The following is a 25316-nucleotide window of genomic DNA, read 5'->3' as shown; positions in this document are numbered from 1 at the left end:
GTGAAGAACAAGTCTCCAGGAACTGACAGAATAGCAATCGAGACGTTTTAACAAACTGATGCAGTGCCCGAAGTACCTGATGGGAGAGATCTGTATTCGTGCCCATTCCCCCCACCCCCCAGCCCATCTTAAAGAAAGGTAGATGCACAAATTACTGAACAATTTCTTTAATAGCACACACAAGTAAAATTGTGTTCAAGATAATTGAAAAAGTCCCAGCAGTTCTTGGATTGGGAGCTGCCAGAAATTCAAGCCAGATTCAGAACAGTATGTGGAACAAGGGAGATCACTGCCGATGCCAGATGCATCTTGGCTGACACTGGAGAGCACCAGAACGATGTATTTTTTTGACTAGGCAAAGTCAGTAGACTGGGTGGGTCATAACAAACTATAGATGGCCTTGAGAAGCATTGTAATTGCAGAACTCTTAACTGTGCTCATTCAGAACCTGAACCCAGAACAAAAGGCAGTCATTTGAATAGAAGGATGTGGTTTAAAACCAGGCCAGATGTGTGTCAGGACTGTATCCTTTCACCATACTTGCTCAGTCTGTATGCTGAGCCAATAATCTGAGAAGTTGGACTATATGAAGAAGAACAACGCATCACGATTAGAGGAAGACTCATGACCAACCTTCGAGATGCCAGTGAGCAACGTTGCTTCTGAAATTGAAGAAAGCTTGTAGAATTAACTGATGATCAGAGACCACAGCCTCCTGTATGGGTTACATCTCAACACAAAGAACATAAAACTCCTCATAACCAATTAAGAACAGCATGGTCCATGGAGAAAAGATAGAAATTGTTGAGGATTTACCGTATAGAGTCGTGTAGAAGTTGAGTTTTTCAGCACACTTTTAATGCAGTTTTGTGGTAAAATTAGGTGCCTTGACTGATATTTGGGTCGGCTTATACTCGAGTATATACGGTAATGTTAAATTTCTCTTTTTCGAAGTACAGTTGGAACTCCTTCGAGTCGAGGTTGGCAAGATTTCATGCCATGTACTTTGGACATGTGGTCAGGAGGGAGCAGTCTTTGGAGAGGACATCGTGCTTGCTAGAGGAGAGGGTCAGTGAAAAAGACTGAGGCCCTCAACCAGAGCGCTTGACACGGGGGCTGCACCAATGGGCTCAAACACATCGATGATGGGAAGACTCGGCAGTGTATTGCTGTCGTACAGAAGAGTGCAACTAACAACATGTGTGCTCTTAGGATTCTCAACTTTGTATACATTTCAGAAATGGGATTTTTTTGTTGTTAAAGCAAATGATATTTCAGGTCTCTTGATAAATGTTTTTAAATATTCTTCTTCCACTTTAAAAAAGTTATACCAGTGAGTTCTACTGGCAGAGATTAGAGTTATGATTGTCATCAGAAGCTTGAATTTTTCTTGCGAAGGTCTACACCCACATCATCTCCTTACCTGTTTCCATATCTGTTTAACTTGATTTTTGAAGGGGATATTCTAGGCATGTATTGTTTATAGTTGGTGATTGGAAAAAGCTATAGTTGGCATAAAAACAAACCTGGGAGATTTAAAAAATATATTCTTTCAGTTGTCAAAATGAAGGATTATGTTGGCTTATCAATCAAGAAGAACCGAATGATCTCACAAAAGATTAACTTGCCTCCCCCCTTTCACCTTACCCTGTGTTTAGATGATGATTAGCAGTTAATACCTTGAAAAGTTGGACATTATTTTCCCATGAATCACCAATATTGAGGCTCCAGGGAAATTTGCATCTTTTATTCTATATAGTGGTCCTCCTCTGGCCTCTTTTTCAAAACCCAGGGATATAGTAGCACCACGAGTATTTTATTTTTCATCAATTTGAAATGAAATGAAAAAATACCACAAATCAGCTGGAGAGGGTGGGTGGAGCCCCAACCCATCTTCTTGTTAGTATTGTGTGAAGTTGGCTGTGATGTGCTCCTGGTTGAAGGGTATGTAGTCTGCAACACCTGGATCAAACAGAAAATAACATGAGATGGAGGTGGTACACACTGACTCGCCAAAGGTTCGGCCCATTTCATTTGGCAAAGGATTAAAATTATCCAACTGTGAACGGGGTAGCTTGATGAAGATGGAGAAAGCATAACACCGGGATTCAAAGTCCCATATTTCTAGTGCCCAGATCCCTATTTTGTGGAGTGTGTGTCTTTGGGTAAACCATTTGAGTTGCTCAGGTGAGCCTCCTTCCCCTCATTTACAAAATGTGTGAAACACATTTACTCTTAGGAGCTCTTTTCAGGATTAGAAATAATGGCTTTTACCTGGCACAGGATACATGTGTAATCAATGCTAGTAATTATTTAAAAAGGCTCGGGCCCAAACCAGAGCATGCCATGGAGCAGCTCCGGCTCACTGTGGAGGATTTTGTAGAAGTAAGGAAAGGCGGTGGACTGTGAACTCCTGTCTTTGTAGGCAGGAAAGAAATGGTGATGCTATCCATCAGTAGCGTAAGAAGAGCCAGGCATTAGAAAGAATGGCAATCTCAAGCCCAATTGTTTCTGGATACCTGAGGCCTTTATTTATTCTTGACCTTTCCGTTTAGCATTCCCTCTTTTAGAGAGGAAACTAATGGGCAGATACGAGAATAAACCTGTTTGATTCCAGGTCAATTCTTGAGATGAAGGTGGCCTGAGAACGAGGGGTTGGAGGCCCTGAGAAGGATTTGTGCTCTATCACAGACCCAGGTGCATCCTGTACAACTGGCTCTAGTGTCTTAGCTTTCCTTCTCTGTAAAAAGAGCCACGAATACTTACAGAGTTCCTGTGGGCATGAACTAAGATAACATGTACAAATAGGAGCTATTAGTCTTATCTCATATTAGTTTTCCACTGGCTGTAGATCAACTGTGGTTTTGCTTTGCACATTTATATTTGATATTTTTAAAAATCATTTTACTGGGGGCTCGTACCACTCATCACAATCCATCCATCCATCCATCCATCCATCCATCCATCCATCCATCCATCCATCCATCCATTGTGTCAAGCACTTTTATGCATTTGTTGCCCTCATCATTCTCAAAACATTTGCTTTCTACTTGAGCCCCAGGTATCAACTCCTCATTTTCCCCCTCCCTCCCCGCTCCCTCCTTCCCCATGAACCCTTGATAATCTATAAATTATTATTATTTTGTCATATCTTACACCGTCCGACGTCTCCCTTCACCCACTTCTCCACTGTCCGTCCCCCAGGGAGGTCATATGTAGATCTATGTTTGATATTTTAATGCCAAAGTCATCACCATTCTTAGAATTCTTACTACTTTTTCATCTTATTTTTTTTTTTCATTTTTTTGCCTCACTCATGTTAATCTCCTTTTTCCTCCTTTGGACCTTTATGGCTTTCAGTCAATCGGTTCACATCACTTGTCATTAGCTATTTCACTGCTGGTTCAGAGTATAGTCTGGTGTCTCAATTTGTTTTTAAAGCTGTTTTGGTAGCTCACCATCTATCTATCTATCTATCTATCTATCTATCTATCTATCTATCTATCTATCATCTATCTCTATCATCATCATCATCATCATCATCATCATCATCATCATCATGTGTGGTTAAGTGCTCCACTGCTAGTTGAAAAGTTGGCGGTTCGAACTTTCCAAGAGGAGGTGCCCTGGAAGATGTGCTTCTCGAAGGTCCCAGCCTTGACAACTGTGGAGCACAGATGTGAAGTCACGCTGACTTGGAGTCAACTGTGCGGCTAACAGTAGCAATCTCTTCACCCAGCCACCCAACTGCATAGACGTATATCAGTGTATATACTACTGTCTTTCCAACCACTCGACATACATGCACAATCCTATGGTTATTAATGGAGTAAATGGATAAATTAAATAGAATGAAAGGTTTTTCTGACTATGGGAGATATGCCCTGTTCCTTTTCTTTTCTGACCTTCTTTCAAAGGCGCTCTGCCACTAAGGAACTGCCAGTATGTCTTGTGATTAACATTTTCAGCAATGTTGTTGATAGAAGAGACGACGAGACCCCAGGATGTCATAGTGGTTTCAAATCTGCAAGAACAAAACCAGAGTTGGCTCAGGTGTCATCCCACAAGAGGTTAAAGATGAGGGGCTAGAGACCTCCCCAGTGCTTTAAAGATCACATGAAATCCTGCTCAGAAGAAGACATGCGGCTACTGAGGAATGTGACATTCCCATACGTGAAATGAAATAGAATGAAAATGAGTCAGTAAGCAAACCTACGAATATGCAAATGCCCAACAATGGATAAGTGATTAAGTAAATGATGAAACGAGTATTCAAGACAGAATATTTACAGTTATGAAAATTATATTTTCTCCTAATCTTCAGCGACCTGAGAAATCATAAGAGAATGCACGAGAACTGCTATGCTTATGCAATAGTGTTAAGTAAATGATAACATATACATTTTTATGAAATATCTATCTCATGTTATCTATCCCATGGACATTTATTTGGAATATGCATGGCAAAAACTATCTGATTATACAAAGTATCTATATTGGTTGGACTCTAGACGATTTGTTTTCTTCTTTCTACTGTTTTCTCTTCAGTGTTTTTAATATACACATTTATTATGTGTGTAATCAGTAGCAAGGAAAGCTAGCTTAGGGAAGAAGTAGAGTACCTTCAAAATGTTGCTTTGAAAGCTAAGTATTTTTTCCCTAAATTTTATTTATTTAGTTGTTGAGAATATACACAGCATACACCAATTCAATAATTTCTCTTGATACAATTTAGTGGCATCGATTACATTATTCCAACCATGCAACTCTCCTCATTCTCTTTTTCTGAGTTATTCCTCATTAACATAAAATCACTGGAACCTCTTGTTTCTAACTAATCTTTTTGAGTTCCTAGTGTCAATGTGGTCCCATATCGAGATTTCTTTAGAGAGTATAATGTTCAAGGCAGATCCTTTTTAATTTAGAGTTAAGCTATAATATTGTTTGGTTTTAAGAAGACTTCAGGGGAGATTTTTAGTCTAAGGTTTAAAGATTATCTCAGGGCAACAGTATCAGAGTTTTACCCATCCTCCATGACACCAGAAAGTCTAGAATACAGGAGAATTGGAAATTCTGTTCTGCATTTCCCCCTCTTGATCAGGATTCTTCTATGGAATCTTTGATCAAGATGTTTAGACAGGGTGGAGGTCTTCACCCAGTTTCCAGTGTCGGAGGCAAATGTTCAGGGAGGCAATGAGCCACACTTTTGCATATTCACCTCCTGTTCCCGACTCTCCTTCCTCTGTTGCTTCAGGTGAAGAGAAACCAATTATTGGACCTTGGATGGCCCCCAAAAGCTTTTAAGACCCTTGGCAATATGGAATGATGCCGGAGGGAGGACAGAAGCACTGCATGCCTTATTAGGCTAATTAACTGGAATGTTCCAAGAGACCCTAAACCTTTAACCAAGGGACCAACTTCCAGGAAGTGCTTGGTTATCTCTAAGTAGCCCTGTAGCTATGTCCTTTTGCTGATACCTATCACAAAACGTTGCCAGTTCAACTTTTTACAAATGTACAACGGCGATCAGAGTAAAACAATGAGAAAACAATCAGCTGGGTGACTCTAACCTTCATGAGGGTTTTCCATCAATGTTAACCACTCCCCACTTTCCCTCCCACCTAACCTGCTAACCACTAATTAACTTTGGTCTCTATACATTTGCCTTTTGGGGGTATTTTTGTATAAGTGAGATCATACACTTGTCTTTTGTGGTTGGCTTAGTTTACTCAGCAGAGTGTCTTCAAGTTTCATGCATACTATTGCGTGCATCAGCATTTCATTTCTGCCGGTTGCATAGCATTCCATGATGTACATGTGTTACAAGACAGTGAAATATTCTTGAAATGCAACTTTAACTGGGTCAGTCTTGGGGCGCCGTGTACCTTACGGAGCTGGGCAGTGGCAGCAGTCACAGTGCACTCAGCAGGTGCGTGTGAGGGGCCATTAGTTGATTCCAACTCATAGAGACCCTGGTGCACAACAGAACAAAAGCCTGCTCGGTCCTGCAGCGTTCTCACAACCGTTCCCATGCTCAAGCCCATTGTTACACCACTGTGTCAGTCCATCTCATGGAATAGGTCACTGGGGACCATTCATTCACCACTTGTCAGTCTTTTTTTCTTTCTTTCCCCAAACCATTTTATTGGGCGCTAATACAGATATCATATCATAGTTCAGCCACATCAAGCAGTATCGTACAATTGCTACCACCATCTGTTTCAAATCGTTCTTTTCCTTCTTGAACTCTTTGATATCAGCTCCCTTTTACCCCACGTCTCCCCTTGTCAGTCTTCCTCCTGAACGTCTGGCTGCAGGATTACATGCTGTGGATCACCTCATCTTTCCTTGGGAAATAGCTTCTTTTTTTCCCTCCCTTGACCTCGCACTTTCCCTCTCATCTCTCTAAACCTAGACTGATCTGCAGTTCTCCACAGTTTCCTCTTATTTTTGCAAACGATAGACATTTCCCCAAATTAAATGATTCTCTTTGATTTATTTACATATCCTGCCCCTTTTGGATAGGACAATGGAACCCACCTGAACTTCAGAGTGAGTCAAATCTGGACTCCGAGCTCCACAGTTTGTTACACATAGTGTGATCTTCAGAATGTTATTTAACTTCTTGGGATCTCAGTGGGCCTGGCTCTAACATGGGATCATTAGTCCTGTCTCATGGCTTTGTTGAGTGGATTGGCTCTGTCACCTACGACTCAGTTTCGAAACTCTTGTCATCATCTAGCAGATGACAATCGGCTCTCTATCTCCAAAAGCCTTCTCATTTTGTCAATGGCTCACAACTGAACACTGCCCAATACAGTGTTGGGAGACAAGCTCCCTAGGTTGAACCAACTGTCCTCAGCCATCGAGTCATTTCAGAATCAGAGCATCCTTAGAGGGCAGGGTAGAAAGTAGAACTGAACCCAGAAGGTTTACTAGACTGTACATCTTTAAATCTATATGAAGCAGAATGCTACGTGTTTCTCCTGTGGAGTGGTTAGTAAGTTCCACCCACCGACCTTTCAACTAGCAGCCTACACTTTACACACTGTGACACCAGGGCTCCCTCCCTCATTAGAAAACACTGAACACACAGTGGCAGCAGCAGTGAGATCAAACATATCAACAATCATGGCGAAGACAGAGGACTGGGCAGCATTGTCTTCTCTTATCCATGGGGCACCTAACCCCTTGGCATCTAACAATCATCCCTGACAACCTTAGACTTTTTTCTCCTAACCTCCCCATCCTGTGGCTCAGAACCCGATGGGGTCTTCCTTGGTCTGGGTCCCTCTAGTCCAGATGAGGCTCTCAGTTACATAGATGAAATCTCTTCATCTTACAGCTTCATTATCAAGTCGTTCCCTAGTTTTCCTCTTTGTCTTCATTTCTTCCAATCTGCTTAACATTTTACAAAATGTCTTTTCTTACTCACAGACTTGCAATGCTTCCCTACAAAGTGAAGCCCACACTCCTTAGCCTGGCCTTTCAGGCTTTTTACCTTGTCCCCTAAGGTTATAGTGGTTGGTTACAAGTTGGGCTGGGATCTGCGTGGTCGACATTTGAGGGAGAAAGACTGGGCATTCGACTCCCATCAGCAGTTACAGTCTCAGAAACCCACAGAGGGGGTGGGGGTGGGGTGTCATATGAGTCAGCATTAACTTGATGGCAGTGAGGTTTTTGTTTGTTTGTTTGCTTACCTTATAACCCAGCCTACTGTCCTAGAAAGGCACAGTGGGTCATGCTCTGGGCTGCTAACCAAACATAAGGCCAGTAGTTCAAACCCACCAGCCACTCTGAGGGAGTCTTGGAAAACTACAGTATAAGTTCTACTTTGTTCCACAAGGTTGCTTTAAGTCAGACTCAACCCTTAATGTGTGAGTGCTAGCTATTACTCACTTAATAGATATTACTCACTTAACTCAGTCCTGTATTTTCCCCACTAGACAAAGTGATCTATTGACTGACCCCAGAGTCCTGGCTCTTTTCCATCTCAGGTGCCCTGTTCTGGCCGTATCCTACTCCTAGGCCCCCATTTCCATATATTCCCAAATGGCATCTATCCTTTGAATGTGGTCCAAAGTCACAGAATTCCCTTGACTATTCTAACTGCAATAGACGTTCTCTTTCTGAATTCCTATTTTTAAAACTTTCATTATATATGGATTTATATGGTTTAATTTCCTCATGAAAATCTTGCCTACTTACTAGATTTTGGATACCTTAAGAAGTCCTTGCTGATGAAGATCAAGAGTTACAGGCTTCAGGATGGATTACAATTCAATGTAAAGAAAACCAAAATCCTCACAACTGGACCAATAGGGAGCACCATGCTAAATGGAGAAAAGGTTGATGTTGTCCAACTTGAATCCATAATCAATGCTCTTGGAAGCAGCAGTCAAGAGATCAAAAGATACATTCCACTGGGTACATTTGCTGCCCAAGAACTCTTTAGAGTTTTGGAGAGCAAGCATATTACTTTGAGGATTAAGCTGAGCCTGGCCCAAGCCATGATATTTTTAATTGCCTTATATGCACGTGAAAGTTTGGCATTGAATAAGAATAGATACATTGAGTTACAGTGTTGGCAAAGAATATTGAAAGTACCGTGGGTTGCCAAAAGAATAAACAAAGCTATCTTGGAGGAAACACAGCCAGCCTGCTCCTTTGAGGCAAGGGTGGTGAGACTAGGTTTCATGTACTTTGGTCATATTGCGAGGAGAGACCAGTCCCTGGAGAAGGACACCATACTTGATAGAGGGTCAGTGAAGAAGAGGAAGCCCTCAAGGAGAGGGGCTGACCCCGTGGCTGCAACAATGGGCTTCAGCATGGGAATGATTGTGAGGATGGCGGAGGACCGGGCCATGTTCATTCTGCTGTGCATAAGGTTGCTAGGGGTCGGAACAGACTCGACAGCACCTCATAATCACAACAAGGGCTATTACATAAACATTTGTCCCATTATCAGAAGGTAGGGAAATATGGACACAGGATGAGGCTACTCGGTTTAGGCCTGGGGAGAACGGTCAGGGTTGCTTGTTACACTCACTTGAACATGGGACTTTTGCGTTGCGCTTCTTCTAGGACGACAAGTAGCGCCAATCCACCCTTCACACTCACATCCATGGTCACATTGAAGAGCAGTTCCACCCCTCTCAGCTGGTTATTTATGGTGTACATGACCGTGATGTTGGATGCTGAGGTGGGGCCAGGGCTAGGATGACTGGGGAGAGTTGGCTGCACCTCGTGATCTGTCGAAAGCAAAGACAAAACTCAAACCCAAACCAACCTCCCTGAGTGGATTCTGACTCATATTGACCTTGTCCGTCAATATGTCGGTCAGAACCCCCTTGTTGGTTTCTGAGACCACAATTTTTTTCAGGTGTAGAGAGCGTTATCTTTCTGCCTTCCGCCTGTGTGAAGAGCAAAGAGACGAAATTTGTCAGAGATGATTGTTAGGTGCCAAGGGGTTAGGTGCCCCATGGACAAGAGAAGACAATGCTGCCCAGCCCTCTGTCTTCGCCATGATTGTTGATATGCTTGATCCCACTGCTGCTGCCACTGTGTGTTCAGTGTTTTCTAATGAGGGAGGGAGCCCTGGTGTCGCAGTGTGTAAAGTGTAGGCTGCCAGTCGAAAAGTCAGTGGGTGGAACCCACTAAGCACTCCACAGGAGAAAGGCATAGCATTCTGCTTCTGTATAGACTTAAAGATGTACAGCCTGGTAAACTTCCTGGGTTCAGTTCTGCTTTCTACCCTGCCTTCTAAGGATGCTCTGATTCTGAAATGACTCGATGGCTGAGGACAGTTGGTTCAAGCTAGGGAGCTTGTCTCCCAACACTGTTTTGGGCAGCATCGGCTAATTGTTGGAATTCGATTGACAGGCCTTTCTTCCTTGCCCATCCTAACCTGGAAACTGCTGAAACCAGCTCCCTGTGGTTGATGCTGCTGCATTGGAAACATGGGGGGGCATAGTTTCTAGCATCATAGCAACACATAAGCCACCACCATAGGACAAAATGTTTGTGTCAAAATTTACGGGACCTATTATGGGCACAAAAATCTGTCAGTGACAACTCCTCTCAGAAAACAGTTCAAGAAATGGCAGTGACTTTGTGGCTTTTGTGGACTTCTTTGAGGAACTAGTGTTATAAGGTTTTCGCAGCTGGTTCCTCCGAAGCGGGACAGCTTTGTTGTCTGTTCTCTGACTGGAAGCTCTGCTGAAACCTGTTCGCTTTGGTGACCCTGCCGATATAGAAATACCAGTGTGAGGGTGGTGCAGGGCTGGACAATGTTTCATTCTGCTATGCATGGGGTCGCTATGGGTCGGAACAGACTCGATGGTACCTAACAACCACGTGTTACAAATAAAACTCTTGGTTTCATTCAGGGATACTGAGGACCGGAGAGCTTTACAATGATCATTCATTTTCTTAAAAGAATTTGCAGCCCGGAAGGAATCTTGTACCTTACATAACCCCTTTGTTCAGTTGCTGCGGTCCCTTTGTCGTCTTGAATGAATCTGGCACTAACGTAGTACATTTCAGACCACCGAAGAAAGTACCTGGACAACTAGTGCAGCACTCTCGCAGGTACTCCGTGACCACTTTAAAAACAACTTGAATGTCGGGGACTCATGGGGCTGCAGCTTAGCGAAATGGTTAGCAAGACGTGAGTTTGGCCTCCGCAAATTTGGCATTGACAGAGACAAGGAACTCAGTGATTTCCGCTTGTCTTAGGAAATCCATGCACCGTAAGGTGGTCGATACATTGCATTGCCATCGTATTAGGAGGAAGAATTGGGGGGATTCACACCAAACACTAGTTGTGTCTGTGGTGATGACATTTGTATGCTGCACTGCCCCTTCTTTTTTTTTTTTTTTTAACATTTTATTAGGGGCTCATACAACTGTTATCCCAATCCATACACGCATCAATTGTGTAAAGCGCATTTGTACATCGTTTCTCAAAACATTTTCTCTCCATTTAAACCCCTGACATTAGGTCTTCATTTTTCCCCTCCCTCCCCGCTCCCCCCTCCCACATGAGCCCTTGATAGTTTATAAATGGGTATTTTGTCATATCTTGCCCTGTCTGACGTCTCCCTTCACCCACTTTTCGGTTGTCTGTCCCCCAGGGAGGAGGTCACACACAGTTCCATGTAATCGGTTCCCTCTTTCCTACCCATTCTCCCTTTATCCTCCCTGTTTTGCCACTCATACCACTGGTCCTATAGGGCTCATCCGTCCTGGATTCCCTATATTTTCAGTTCCTATCTGTACCAGTTGCACTGCCCCTTCTAAGAGTGTGGATTTCTGCTTGAATGTTAGGGATGTGCATTATATTTGTCATTGGATAAGTGAAGATATTTCAAGCAGAAAAGCAGCATGCCGGGTTTCCACTCACCCTTTTGCCCTGTGCTAGGCCCTAAGGCTCGATACTTAGTCCTTAAGATTTGGCTGACATGTCAACTCTGTGCTTCCCCAGAGTCTCCCTGACGAAAAACAACCCCTAATCTTTGCTCTCAATGCGACTTGCATTTCTCTTTCATGATTATATAATTCTTCCAGCTTTTGTGGATTTAACCCCACCTATTCTTTCTGACATTGTGAAGAGCAGAGATGAGAAGATGCTGCATAGCATTTGTCCACACAGGTGTATGGAGCTGACATCAAGTGACGGAATGAAGCGATGTGTTGTGGGATTTCAGGGGCCACGCATCTTCCCCTCCCAACATCTCATAAAATGCTTTGCCCATAGCAGGTGCTCAGTAACTATGTGTTGGATGAAGGAGATATTATGGGGGGAGGACTGAACCCTGAGGGCACTTTACTAGCACCGAACTGTGGAGAAGTGGCGGTCAGATATGGCTCTCTCCACCTAGGTGTAATGGGGCCAACAAGCCCACAGGCCACTTACAATGAACCCACAGATCCTTCTTGGCAAAGTTGCCACTTTACGACCTAAGCAGAGGCGTATGTTTAAAGAGTTCTTACCAGGACTACAGATCACATGGGGCACATCCAGGTATGTCTTGCCTTTCAAAGAAGGGAGGATTTGGGCAATGGACATGGGGTTGTGGAATTTCCCCTCTTTAATCTCAGTAAGCATCGTATCCATGGTCTTCTGGCAGTCCCACGCCTTGTTAGGCTGCACAGGTGTGACAGAGAGAGCCTGGGGAACAAGGGGAGAGAGAGAAAGGGAGAGCAGAGAGATTGATGAAGCATAGCCACCAGTTGGTCCTTGTAATCTGTTTAAGGGATCAATTTAGCCTCTCATCTTTGCAATCCCCCAGATCCCAAATCAAAGTTGCATGAGATTCGAAGCTACATCTGTCCAATGCTACATCCCCAGCACTTAGCTCACTGTCTTTCACAACCTATTCACACAACACTCATCAGGGAACACTCAGGAATGCTGTAGACACTAACAATTCTTAGACATAATACGAGGGTGATTGCTGGAAAGCAAGTTCTTCATGGGGATTTGATGGCAGAGGACCTGGCCATATGGAGGTAGTCGTCCTTGCTTTGCATTGTCCTGGATACCCACTGGTGAGCTTCTCCCACTTCGTGATTGTGTCACGAAGGTCACTCCATCCCCAATCCAAACCCACTGTTACTGAGTTGATGTTGGCTCCTGGTGATTCCCTAGGACAGAGTAGAACGGTCCCATAGGGCTTCCAGGCCAGTAAACATTTGCAGAAGCAGACTGCAACATCTTCCTTCTTCACAGTGGCTGGTGGGTTCAAGCCACCAAGGTTTTGGTGAGCAGCCAGTCACTTTAATCAGAGTGCCACCAGGACTATCACTCAGAGGCTCCCTACCCTGGTCAGGAGGCTGGACCTGTGCCCTGGTCTGGACTAATCAGAGTCCCCCAATCCTCTTGGCAGTAGTTGGTAGATAATTGTTGAGTGAAGGGGTAGAGGCTAGCCTGTCAGTCAAGTCACAGCGTGATGATGCCTCCTTAGGGCACAGCCTTCTCATGAAGATTCTGAGAACTTCTTCTCTCTCTCTCTCTGCTTTGCCTTCCTGTTGAGACACAACTCAGGGAGCTGGAGGAACATCATACCAACACTGAGATGTTTCCATGCCATTGGATCCACAAGACTTTGCATCCACCAGCCTGTGATTTTCCTATGTTTTGCCTCACTGCATGTGACTGCATGAGTCTGAAGAGTAATTTATGGGCTAGTATGGACATATGGTATAATATCTGACTTATGGACTTGATATGGACTGGGCTAAGATGTTTTCTCAATATTCAATTGCTCTATGATATAAAGCTCTAATACACATATATGAATGTCCCTGCATTCGTCAACCTGGATTAACACACCTTTTTGTGTATTTATTCCACCAGATCCATCAAAGTAAGGATCGGAATTCCAGTGATTGTCTTCCTCAGTCACTTGGAAGAAATGATAAAATGGCAGAGAAGGAAATGGGGCCAGAGATCAAGAGAGTCTTCCCTGATAGCATGATTTTAGTCTTTTATTGCCGTCTCCATATACCAAGCAAGTCATTTAATTCTTGGTAACTGTTGTATCTCATTGGCAAAATAGAAAACATAATTCCTGCCCACCTGTGGGGGATTATTTGAGGTTCAGATGGAAAATACACAAAAGTATTTTGTATTGTGTGAATTGTAAATACAATTCAAAAGTATTTTGTATTGTGGTGGTACTGTAGTTACCAACCCCTCTCCTTTAGAGCTGTGCTGAGCATGGCCCCCAAAGCATGCCCAAGGCTGGATTGCTGCTGTGACGGATTCACCTGAAGCTTAGGAGGGAGAAGGGGAGGGGGGGAGTCACAAATGACTCTCAGCTAGAAGTAGTGCATGGTAGGAACCACCAGACTGTTGAGACCACCATGACTGTCACTCTTGCCCTTGGTAACTGAACTTTGTCTCTTGTCAGGGGCTCCTCCATAAGGCCCTTTGGATTCCGTGGCATCCATTCAGTATTCCTCAGCAACACGATTTTGTCTACATGCCACTTCCCCCTCCCCATTCTACCAGGAGAGATGTGTCTTGGTAGCACATTGAGTTATTAGAAGCCATTCATGATTGTTCAGAGAACAAGCCAATCAAATCCCTTCTCCCAAGCTCTATAGAGATATGTTGAAGGCATTGGGATGCTGGTAGAAGATAGAGAAAAATCCTGGAACAGAAGAAACACCCATGAGGGCCTTAGGGAAGGGATGTGGGTGGCCCAGGAAGAGGCCTCTGGGAAAAGGTTGTGGGGAGACTGAAAATATAGAGGTTTTCAGCACCGCCATGCCCTGGGCAGGGGCCAGGAACAGGTATTGAACGTCACATTGGACATTTGACCTGAGAGCCCCCTCCCCGCCGCTGCCCTGCATTTTCTGCCTCAAGTGGGGATTTATGTTCCCCTTCCCATAAAATGCAGGCGCCCTGCTGAGTGGGTTACCTCAAGGTCAGCAGTTTCAAACCACCGCTGCTCCTTGGGAGCAAGATGAGGCTCCACAGAGTCAATTCTACGCTGACTTACAGGGTCACCATGAGTTGGAATCAACCTGATGGCACTGAGTTGAGGTCACCTAAACTAACCCCATGTGGCATGTGATTTAAAAAAAACAGCCACATTGCTTTTAGCTGAGTTGCAACCTCGCTACTGTGGGGAAAAAAATTCATATAAATCCAGTATTTTCCCCAGATCGTGGCACATCTAGGATTCAAATCCAAGTGTGTTTTTCACTTGATGACAGAGTTCATTGCTTTTCGACACCAGAGGGTTTTCAATTGGAACGAGGGTGCATAGCAGACACCTGGTGATTTCAGGTTTCACACTGCCGGGGTAAACTTCATGATGGGCAGCAAGCGAGGCCGGGAGAAGTTACATATGCCTCCTGATCAGAAAGCCACATGGCCTACAGCATTTAGGAATGGATGACGTCTTGCCTTTTCATAGGAAAAGCTTTATTCCCAGGTACAGCTTATCTGAGTGTACCCTGCAAGTGATAAGGTACCAAACAGAATTCACAAGCTAAACTAGCGAAAACAAACACTTCTTTGTCTGGCACTAAGTGGAAGGCTGGTTATTTTAAGTAAAACACAAACATGACCCCTTCCAGACTGGCTTTGATCCTCACTAAGCTTTCTCGACCTGGCCCTGGGAATGCTCTGTGTATGATCAGCTGTGAAAACAGACTTTTTCTTGATGGCAATATCTCCTTGATGCTGACAGAGAAGCCAGTTTACTTCGTTTTCATTGTCCCTCCTCTCCAGAGGACATTGGTGTAGACATTTTGTATTTCCTCCTACACGTAACATGAACTAAGCTTGAGGCTGTTTATGCCGGTCCCTGACTTTCCCCCCTAATTTAATTGCTTATGTGTTTCCATTCCTCCCTTTCCCCTTAGGAAGCGATTTATTTCTAATCCTCCTTGTTTCCATCAAGTCAATTGCAACTCATAGTGACCCTGTAGGCCAGAGTAGAACCTCCCCGTGGGGGGTCAAGGTTGTAGATCTTTCTGGACGCAGATGGCCACACCTTTCTTCTATGGAGTGCCTGGTGGCTTTGAAACACCAACCTTTTAGTTAGGAGCTGAGCATTTAGCCATTGCTCCACCAGAGAGTTAATTAGGGTGATGACTGCATTCACAGCTCTGCAGTTCTCTCTTCTAGACTTTCTGAGTTGGGACAGGCACATAGCTATGTTGAGACTTCGGAGCACAACGTTCTTAAGTTGGGATAACAGGATTTAACTCTGCAGGCTCTATACTTTCTGATTGTGGTTGGTTTTCTCTGCCCACTGCCATTGATGCATATGCCAGGGGAGGATGCTGCACTACTGAATGGGGGTTTGGATTTAAAGGTCCTATCAATCAGCATCTTAGAAAGTCCACGCTGGCGATCTACTGGGGAAGCATCAATGGGAATACCACTTGGCTACCGGACAAACACGGCTCTGCCATTTACGAGGGTTACTTGTGGGGTCTGAATGAGATTGAGATTGCGGACAAGTCTGACAAATATTAGATGTCCAGTCAGGTGTAGATGATTTTTATGAATCTGTTTGAATTCAAGCCTGCCTTTTTTGGTTCAAGGTCGGGGTCTGGGAAAAAGCACAACCACCCTTGGCCAACATCAAATTGGAATATCCAATATCTTGTTTTGAGGCTGACTTTATTATGCTTTTTATTCCTCTATCCAACTTTTGTAGTGTATAGTTGCTGTCAGCACGTTGACAATTGTTAATGGAAAGCCAAAGAGTTCTTGGATTTGTTTCTTTCCCCCAGTGAGTGGAAACAAGCTCACGGAGATTCGCTTTCACCCTTCACCTGTGAGGGAGGGCAGAAGGAGACCTGGCAGCACTGCTGGGTGACTGCGGGGCTGCCAACTGAAGGGTCAGCCATTCAAACCACCCCCAGCCACTCCATGAAAGATGAGACCATTGGCTCCCATAAAGATGTACAGCCTCAGAAACCCCATGGGGCCATTATGAATTAGAACCGACCCTATGGTGGTGGGCTTGTTTGTTTGGTTTCTATTTACTAGTAGTGAAATTGAGACACAGGTACAACGAGGAGTCTAACCCAAGTCACACAAGCTGGCCTTTCCTCCAGATTTAGCAAAAGCGTGGTCTTTTAATCCCATGATCCAACCTCCTTGGCATAGACCCAACAAAGAGTATCCGTGATGTATTTACCTGCATGGCAAGGCCGGTACTGTAGATGTCTCCGATGATGCCACGGTCATTGATCCTCAGGCTGATATCCTCCACAGTACTCTTTAGGACCTGACCAAACAGGGCTCTATAACCTTCCTCTGAACCTATGGGGATCTTGTTGTACATACAGGTCAGAGCCAAGGTTGCTATCGCTCCCGTGTCTGTGAATCACAGTGGGGGGTGGGTTGGGGGTGGAATAAGACAACAACCACCAGAACAATAAGAACAGCTAACACTGATGATGTGCTGATTGTGCACCAAGTATATTATCTCATATATTCTCAGGGCACTCCGTGAAATAAGACTTGTAAGGAACTCCACTGAAGGAATGAGGACTAGAAACTCAGGTGGCAGTTCTGTGGGGAGAAGGGTGAGGCTTTCTACTTCCATAGAGAGTTACAGCCTAGGAATCCCACAAGGGCAGTTCTCCTCTGTCCTATAGAGTCACTGTGAATCGGAATCAACTTGTTGGCAGTGAGAAGCGATGAGGAGTCTGAGGGGCAGAGAGGCTAAGTGATTGCTGTTATGCCATTGAGCCCATTCCCACTCATAGCGCCCCATGTACAAGAGAACAAAACCATTGCCCGCCTTGCAGCATGCGCCGTTGGTGCCATGTTTGAGTCCATTGTGGTGCAGCATGTGCTGTTGATGCCATGTTTGAGTCCATTGTGGTGCAGCATGCGCCGTTGGTGCCATGTTTGAGTCCATTGTGCCAGCAAGTGAAACTGGCCCAGATGATACAGGTAATAAATGACAGTGCTGGGTCTCGAGTCCAGCTCTGCGTGACTCTGAAGTTCATCCTTTTAATTAATGTAGACTGACCGGCATACTAAGTCCCATCTAGACTCAATGCTTGTCTTTCAAAAAGACCACCGGTTCTTCACAGCCCAGCCATTGCTAGGTCTCATCGAAGCCTGTGCTGGTCATCCTAGCACGACCGGTACCTCTTCTGCACTCTTTTAGACTTTGTTGTTTGGACCTGTTCATTAGCTCAGCGCGTGCTGGCGTGCTTTGTTGTAGTTGTGCCCTGGGAGCTTCGGGATGGTGAGAGCTTTGCAGTCTTCATAGCACTTCTCATTGTTTGCACAATAAACGTGTGTACGGAACAAGCAAGCTCTGGCACATTGAGACCAGAACAAAGGGAAACATGTGGCAGATGGTATCTCTCCTTCCTTTCACAGAGCTTTCCCTGCCCACCCTAATCTCCGTCTGAAAGTTACAAAACCTAGTTAAGGTGGATGATGTTGTTGAAGCTCGAACGTGGAGACATTCAGACACTGAGCAGACGAAGACAGCTCGGGAAATGCTTGAGGTCCCTCATGGGAAAGAGGCCACTCTGTTCTTGACCTATGGGGACAATACTACGTGTCCACCTGCTTGTTGGTTTGATAGACCTTTCATAAGACAGGTTTCCAATGAAGCAACTGAACGGGCTTCAAAGGGCCCATGGAAAAGTTCTATGATCTCTTAATTCCATCTTCCACAAATCACTTGAAGCCCCTTATATACACACCAAAATCCATGGTTAATTTTGATGCATAGTGATCCTACAGGATGAAACAGAACTCCATCTCTGTAGGGCTTCCAAGGCTGTAATTTTTTTTGGAGCAGCCAGCCTCCCCTTTCTCCCTTGAAGTGGCTGGTGGATTTGAACCATCCATCTTTTGGTTAGCAGCTGGATGGGTGACCGCTGAGCTACTAGAACACTTTGGGAGCACATCTAAGAGAGCGAACAGCGAAGCTAATGCTTTGAGAGTGATGGAGGAGAAAAGGCTGCCATCCATGAAGGGCTGATGTGGCTTTCACAGAGGCCATTCTACAGGGGAGGGAGACCTGAGGGTGGATGGAAGAAGGAGGCGAGGCTGCGGAGGAAAGCTCTCCCCATCTCCCAGAACTGCAGAGTGCAGGAATGAGAGCCTCCGTGTATACTTGAAGGAGGGCACCACGGATTTGGAGTGGTTGTTCACCAGAAAGAGGATATTTTGATGTTCTGAGGAGAAACATTGAGAAGGGTAGACTATGGAAGCATCATTAGTGAGGTGTGCTTCTGAGTAGTGCCGTGTAACACTGGTCATTGATTGAGTGTTCCGTTTGCCCGGGACAACCCCTGACTCCTGTGGACGGCGTCTTGTTTCCCAGGGATTTCATGTAGCTATCAGACATGCCAGACATGGCCCTGCTTCCTATACTTTCATCTCTCCCCTGCATTTGTTTATTGCTTAGGTCACATCTTCAACAAACAGTTCTTAGTGACCTCCCATCAACTGACATGCTCATCCCCCTCAGCTCCTCTTCCATGTAAGAAAAAAAAAAAATCCTCATTCTCATTTTCTCCTCCAGCCAATTCAGGGGGCAGTGCCCTTGCCTTGCCCCCCTTCAGAGCAGCCTTTGAGGCTTGGCCTACTCACCCACGTTGAAGGGGGAGGTGTTGGCCAGCAGGGACTTGGCAAAGCGGGCTGCTATCGGTAAGGCGGCCGCGGGGTTCTTCTGGCACAGTGCCAAGACTGCGAGACTGGGGCCGTAGAAGGATGACGCCTCGGCGTTGGGGCCTTGGGAGGAGAAAGAGACTTCATTAGACTAGCGTTCACCATTGGGAAGTCATTTGGGAAGGAGGGAAAACCCAACTGATAAATCAAAATAAAAAACAAAGACAAAACAAAACAACAACAACAAAATAAATCAAAATCACCAGAAAGATCTGTCTGAACAGAAAGCCGCAGTAGTGCACAAGATAACTTCATCACCGTTTCTCAGGACAGGCTTACAAAAGGGAATGCCACCAGGAATTTGAATAGCATGACAGGGACGATATCCTCAGGCAGGCGTTGGACATGAGAAGCCTGTGACCCTTGGTAGTGGACTTATCAGGTCCACGACTTTGGCTTGGAAATGTCTCCCTTAGGGCCTTGATTCAGGGGCCTGGGTGGAAGGCCACATCGTCTCTCCTTGCCCACTTTCCACATTCCCACCCTAACTCCTCCTCCTAGGGTGAAAACTCTCAGGAAGGTCCATTTGCCTCACTCTCCCTTCTCTGCCAGTGAGATCTTACTTGAAGGTGCCCAGGTCTCCATTTGTCTTTGTAGAAGCGATACACGATTCCCCGGGTCTCGACAGGAGGAGGTGAGGGCCATGATGCTCAGGGCAAGTTGACCCAAGGTTAAATCTACAGAGAGAATCACACATTTCTCAGAGGGTGAGGGCATCAAGGGCCAAGGCTAAGATCTTTTTTATAAGGTCACGAGAATGCTTTTTTTTCTTGATCTCTCCTAAGGAAAAAAGAAACATAAAAAAATTTCAGGAATATCTAATCTGATGGCTTCAGTATCACGACTCTATTCATAATCCCTGATATTTATTACAAAATAATAAAAATAATTTTGGGACACCCATCAAAATTTGCATATGAGAGATTTATAGTTGCCAAATAATTTAAACTTTATCAGGTATCTTGCACCTCCAGGCAACTTGTGTGAGGTAGGTCGAGCAGATACTTTATTATTGTTGTGTTATTCTTATTCGAATCAGCAGTTTTGTAAACAACACGGGGTTGAGAGCAATCAAGGGCTAACCCATTGTCACCGAGTCTGAGCTATTTTGACATCTAGTCAAGAGCTCTCTCTGCTTTGCTGCCCTCATCCAGGAACGTGCTAAGCTTTACGTCTGTTTCTCTCCAGGCGCTATCCAGGCATGTGGGGAAGGGTATTTGTGTAATTAGGATATGGTCAGAGGCAGCATGAAGATGGGTGGACGCTTGAGTTGGGGGTCCACGGGTGGTGAACAGTGTGCAGAGGTCCAGGGAGCATGCGGAGGGTCTTACCATTGGTGTCACTGGCTATGAGCTTGGCAGTGAGCAGCGTCTGGGCTTCCAGGCTGAGGGCTCCGGCCAGGTTCATGGCAATGAGGACGCTGGGGTTTGGGAAGCCTGACGAGGTCACCGAGCTCTCCATGAGTGCTTGAATGCTGTGAACTGCGGGCTGCTGGGCAGAGGGGACAACTGAGAAGACAAGAGCAATCTGCTAAACTCCTAGGCTGCATTCCCCCTTCGGCAGAAATAGGTTTGCTGCTTCTCCTATGCCTTTTAGGCAAAGATAGAATTCGTGCTGGTCTGCCAAGGGATGGCCCTTTGAAGCGGTTATCCTGAGAATTGGACAAACATTGAGATTGTCCTTTGAACAGGTCCTATAACTTTTCAAATGCCCATATCTTCAAGAAAGGGGTTTTTCATTTAGTAACTCCAGGGACAATGTCTTAGGGACTTTTCCGTTGTGCTCCAGCACATTTCTAGAAATCACCGATTTTTGTCCCACCCGTTTCTATCTTCTCCTTTCTTTCACCAAGGGAATGAAAGATTTGGGATGTGACTTGTCCTTAGCCGCTACCAAGGCCCCCTCTAGAAGTGGTACCTGTTCAAGTAGCCACACAGTGTCTGTCTTTATATCACTAGCCGTCATCCCTGCAACAGCATTTCAGTCTCTTTTACTATAAACTAAAGACTGGTCCTTCACACAACTGATGCTACTAAGTTGTTTGAAGATGGTGATCAACTCATACTCACATTTCCCTTTTTGGAACGCCTCTCGTGATTGCTAGGAGTCCTGCTAGTGCAGTGGATTAACCATTGGACTGCTACCTGAAAGGTTGGCAGTTGCAACCCACCACCTGCTCTCTGGGGGTAAGATGAGACTGCTTCACTAGAAACCCTAAGGAGCCATGCTACCTTGTTCTAGTAGGAATTGATGACAGCGAGTTTTGGAATAGATAGAGTGATTGCTATTTTCAAATCTGCCAACATGGGTGTGTGAGGTCTCTGCCCCTCCCCCCAGCGAGCTGCTTCTCTGATTTGCTTGGAAAATAACACCATACTCACAGCAGGAGCTCCGGATCTGGGTATTCATCTCTGCTGCAGCCCAGAGAAGGCTCAGGAGTTGGAGGACAAACCCGGGCATCTCCAGTCTTCCTGTCCTGACCATGTCTGACCCCGTCCACAGATTCCAAGCTTTATAAGTGTAGCCTGTCTCTACCTTCTCTTATATATATGCTTTTTGTAACGTAACCTCAACCCCACCCCTTCCAGCCCCCAGCCACTTCAAACCACCTGTGGTGACCTTCCTGATACAACAATTTTCCATGTGCTTATCTCAGTTTACTGACTATAGACCCTCCCAGCCTGTCTGAAGTGACGTTTGGACAGCAAGGCAGCTGGTGCTGTTCAGGTGAGGAGCTTGGGGCTGGTGATGCAGTGAAGGGAATGCTGGGAGAATATATTTCACCAAAACTTTGGGTGAATGCATTCGGAGGCTTCACTAATGTGCAAGTATGACCAAGGCTTTCCCCCTCGACCTGTTTATATTCAGACAACTGCCTGGCTGCTTACCAGCCACCACTTCCCTATAGCCTGGGCCACTTCTAAGGCTCGACATCCTTCATCATCTGAGGCATGTAGTTTACAATATGCTGTTTAAGGCACTGGGGAGAAATCTAACAGTTAAAAGTCTTTGTGCTGGAAGAAGCACACCAGCCTTTGTGATCACGAGGTGCCGAAGGGATCAGTTATCAGGCATCAAAGAACAAAAAAATCATATCACTGTGTGCTCACCTCCCAGATATGATCGCTGAAGACAAATGGGTGCAAAAGCAAATGTGGTGAAGAAAGCTGATGGTGCCCGGCTATCAAAAGATATAGCATCTGGGGTCTTAAAGGCTCTAAGGTAAACAAGTGGCCATCTAGCACAGAAGTAACAAAGCCCACATGGAAGAAGCACACCAGCCTGTGTGATCACAAGGTGTTGAAGGGATGAGGTATCAGGCATCAAAGAACAAAAATCATCTCATTGTGAATGCAGGGGAGTGCGGAGTGGGGACCTAAAGCCCATCTGTAGCAACTGGACATCCCCTTACAGAAGGGTCGCGAGGAGGAGATGAGCCAGTCAGGGTGCAGTGTAGCAATGATGAAACATACAACTTTCCTCTAGTTCTTAAATGCTTCTTCCTCCATTATCATGATCCCAATTCTACCTTACAAATCTGGCTAGACCAGAGGATGTACACTGCTACCCACAGGAACTGTAAACACAAGGAATCCAAGATGGATGATCCCTTCAGGACCAGTGATGAGAGTGGTGATACCAGGAGGGTGGAGGGAGGGTGGGGGAGAGAGGGGGAACCAATGATAAGGATCTACATATAACCTCATCCCTGGGGGATGGACAACAGAAAAGTGGGTGAAGGGAGACGTCAGACAGGGCAAGATATGACAAAATAATTTATTTTGTAACAAGGGTTCATGAGGGATGAGGAGTGGGGAGGGAGGGGAAAAATGAGGAGCTGATGCCAGGGGCTTAAGTGGAGAGCAAATATTTTGAGAATGATGAGGGCAATGAATACACAAAAGTGCTTTACACAATTGATGTATGTATGGAATTTGATAAGAGTTGTATGAGCCCCCAATAAAACGATGGGAAAAAAAGTCTTTGTGCAGTTAATTCACTGGACATTACAGGGCTCAAACACAGGCTCTGAAAATAAAATGAAAAAATGAACAGTTTTTGAGTGTAATTAGATGGGTGTTTACATTTCAGAAAATAGAAGATGTGTAAGTAAAGAAACATGGCTGTAACAAGTAAGCTAATTCTGCTGGAAAGCATCTTTTCCCAGAGGGCATCTTAAATGGTTTGCTGATGCTTTACATCAGGCAGCTTCTCCGTTTACCACTTTACAGGGACTTCTGGGCTCTGATGCTATGCATGTAGCTCCGGTACTTCAGGCCAAGTGTAACCTGGCTCATGCTACTGAGACATGACTCACTTAAAAAAGTATTTTTTAAATATCAGGATCATTTTATGGAGAAGATAACGAAAGAGTGAGGTTGGAGAGCAACAAGAAGAACACAGTGGAGACATCAGCAGGGGCGATAGTGTTTCCAAAACTGTATGGATTGATTTTGAAAATGTGTAAATTTCACCTTTTACCCTTTCTCCAGGGCACCAAAGTTCTCTCTCTTTCCCTCTCTCTCAAAAAAAAAAATGAGGTCTATCTAGACAGTTAGATCCTTCTCTCTTGTATTCAGGCCTTGAGAGCTGGGTCTCTTTGCTTAATCTCATTGGTTGTTCCTGCAACACTAGACATTGAACCTTATTTCTATTTTTTTTGAGTTGTTCAGTGTCACTCTTCCAGGTTATAGGAAATCAGAAGTGGAACCCAGTTTATGAAACATGCGGCCCGATCTTATTTTATTTCACTTCAAGTGGCCTTTCCTCTTATAATAATAATAATCCCTTTTATTTCACATGAATGGATAAGAACATGCTCTTTTTGTTCAGTTATTGGTTTATTTCTTGAACAGGCAGAGGGAAGTGGAGAATTGACTCATCCACTGAGATTAGGAAGAGCGAAGAGGAAGTGTGGGGCTGCTTTCTGCATAAATGTCCATTGCAAATGAATTAGATCTTAGAACCAGCTGAGGAAGGTTTTGATTGATTAGTATTTGCTCCAACGAATCTCCAAATATTCTCCATCATGGACAACATAACTACCAACTCCTAAAAAAAAAGAAGGACAAATAGGTGAATCACCATGTGATGGGCTCAGGGGACTCACCACCTCTCCCAACCTCTTGGCCCATTTCCCACGAAAGCTCTCTTTCTCGCACGGGAGTGCTCCAAGCACTGTCACCTCATGGGTCTTGTCTGTATCTATCCTTTACCTTGGCTCAGTGGTATGCCTCCACTCAGAATTTCCCAGTAGGTTCTCTCATTACTGTTGGCCTTTAGGCCCTGCACGGAGGTGATATACGGGCCCCATGAAGTCTCCTTCATTGTGAAGCTGTGGGGAACAGGGAACTGGTTACAGGCGCTCAGAATTTCCAAAGGAAACCCACCACGGGCATGTCTCAAACTTTAATGTGCCCAAGAATAATTGGAAACAAGGCCTTATCTCCAATATTTTGATTCGATAGATTTGGGTTGGGTAGCCAGGAATCTGCCTTGTTCATAAGCATTCTAGCTGATTCCAATTCATTCTACACTCTATGCTAAATTAGAAAAGCAACAACCATGGTTTCTCCCCCTTTACCCCCTACTGTAGTAGATACTCTGAAACCAACAAATTTTGTATTCTACTCAAAGATAGCAACTGTGGAAGGTGTTAAAACAATAGTAGAGGGTGGCGTCTTCATGTCCCACAGGCACCATATTTAGTGGTTTTCTCTTAGGGAAGAGCAGAAAAGAGTGACTTACTATTGCATGTCGTGCTTACTTAAAAACAAGTGACATAGTCACTGTCTATTGCAGATCCCTCAGCCGTCTTTCTCTCCCCTTTCTGGAAACCCTTGACGGCAGCCTTTCCAATCATTTCATAATGATATCATTTTCTGTGTTTGTGATTCTGAGTTTCCTCTGTGGCATCTTACACCGCATTGTTAGATGCACAACAGAGAATTATTGATTAGATTTAGGGAGCCAAAGTCACTATCTTCATTTCATGAATTGACTTTTCTTGGCCAGAGGAGCTTACCTTAGGGGGCTATGACTAGCTTGAAAGTGAGAATGTGGTTTGTGACATTTAAGTGCCAGGTTTTGTACCTATGCTCATGTAAAAATTGTTTTTATTTTTTCAGTTTATTTATTT

The 25316-nt window shown here is 44.7% G+C and overlaps 2 protein-coding genes across 2 annotated transcripts in view; both read right to left on the bottom strand.

Annotated features, from left to right (window-relative positions):
• Positions 1-1900: 1900 nt before the first annotated feature.
• Positions 1901-21637, bottom strand: CBLIF (cobalamin binding intrinsic factor). Its single transcript, XM_004714926.1, has 9 exons — positions 21559-21637; positions 20509-20685; positions 19741-19854; positions 19100-19240; positions 16671-16852; positions 11995-12172; positions 9050-9251; positions 3906-4024; positions 1901-1962 (listed from the first exon to the last, which is right to left on the bottom strand). Exons 1-9 carry the CDS (start codon positions 21635-21637, stop codon positions 1901-1903), a joined length of 1254 nt encoding a protein of 417 aa, XP_004714983.1.
• A 2530-nt stretch (positions 21638-24167) lies between these two features.
• Positions 24168-25316, bottom strand: part of TCN1 (transcobalamin 1) — a 13979-nt gene continuing 12830 nt past the window's right edge. Inside the window, exons 8-9 of the mRNA XM_004714927.1 lie at positions 24394-24512; positions 24168-24229 (exon numbers count right to left, since the gene is read on the bottom strand). Of these exons, the coding sequence (XP_004714984.1) occupies positions 24168-24229; positions 24394-24512 (181 nt within the window). The remainder of the gene's footprint in view (positions 24230-24393; positions 24513-25316) is intronic.

Source organism: Echinops telfairi, unplaced genomic scaffold (assembly GCF_000313985.2).
Source record: "Echinops telfairi isolate 266 unplaced genomic scaffold, ASM31398v2 ScPeMD7_7416;HRSCAF=8454, whole genome shotgun sequence".
In the NCBI taxonomy this organism is placed as follows: Eukaryota; Metazoa; Chordata; class Mammalia; order Afrosoricida; family Tenrecidae; genus Echinops; species Echinops telfairi.
Note: the sequence above shows the minus strand (reverse complement) of the source record. Positions and strands in the feature narration are given on the sequence as shown.

Bases quoted from the DNA above. Each gene is read 5' to 3' on its own strand.
- CBLIF (XM_004714926.1), bottom strand. From the start codon at position 21,637: ATGCCCGGGTTTGTCCTCCAACTCCTGAGCCTTCTCTGGGCTGCAGCA. The intron at 16,853-19,099 runs GTGAGTAGGCCA...TGTGATTCACAG, and splicing joins CACCTCCCCCTTCAACGTGG to ACACGGGAGCGATAGCAACC. The intron at 12,173-16,670 runs GTAAATACATCA...CTTGTTCCCCAG, and splicing joins GTACCGGCCTTGCCATGCAG to GCTCTCTCTGTCACACCTGT.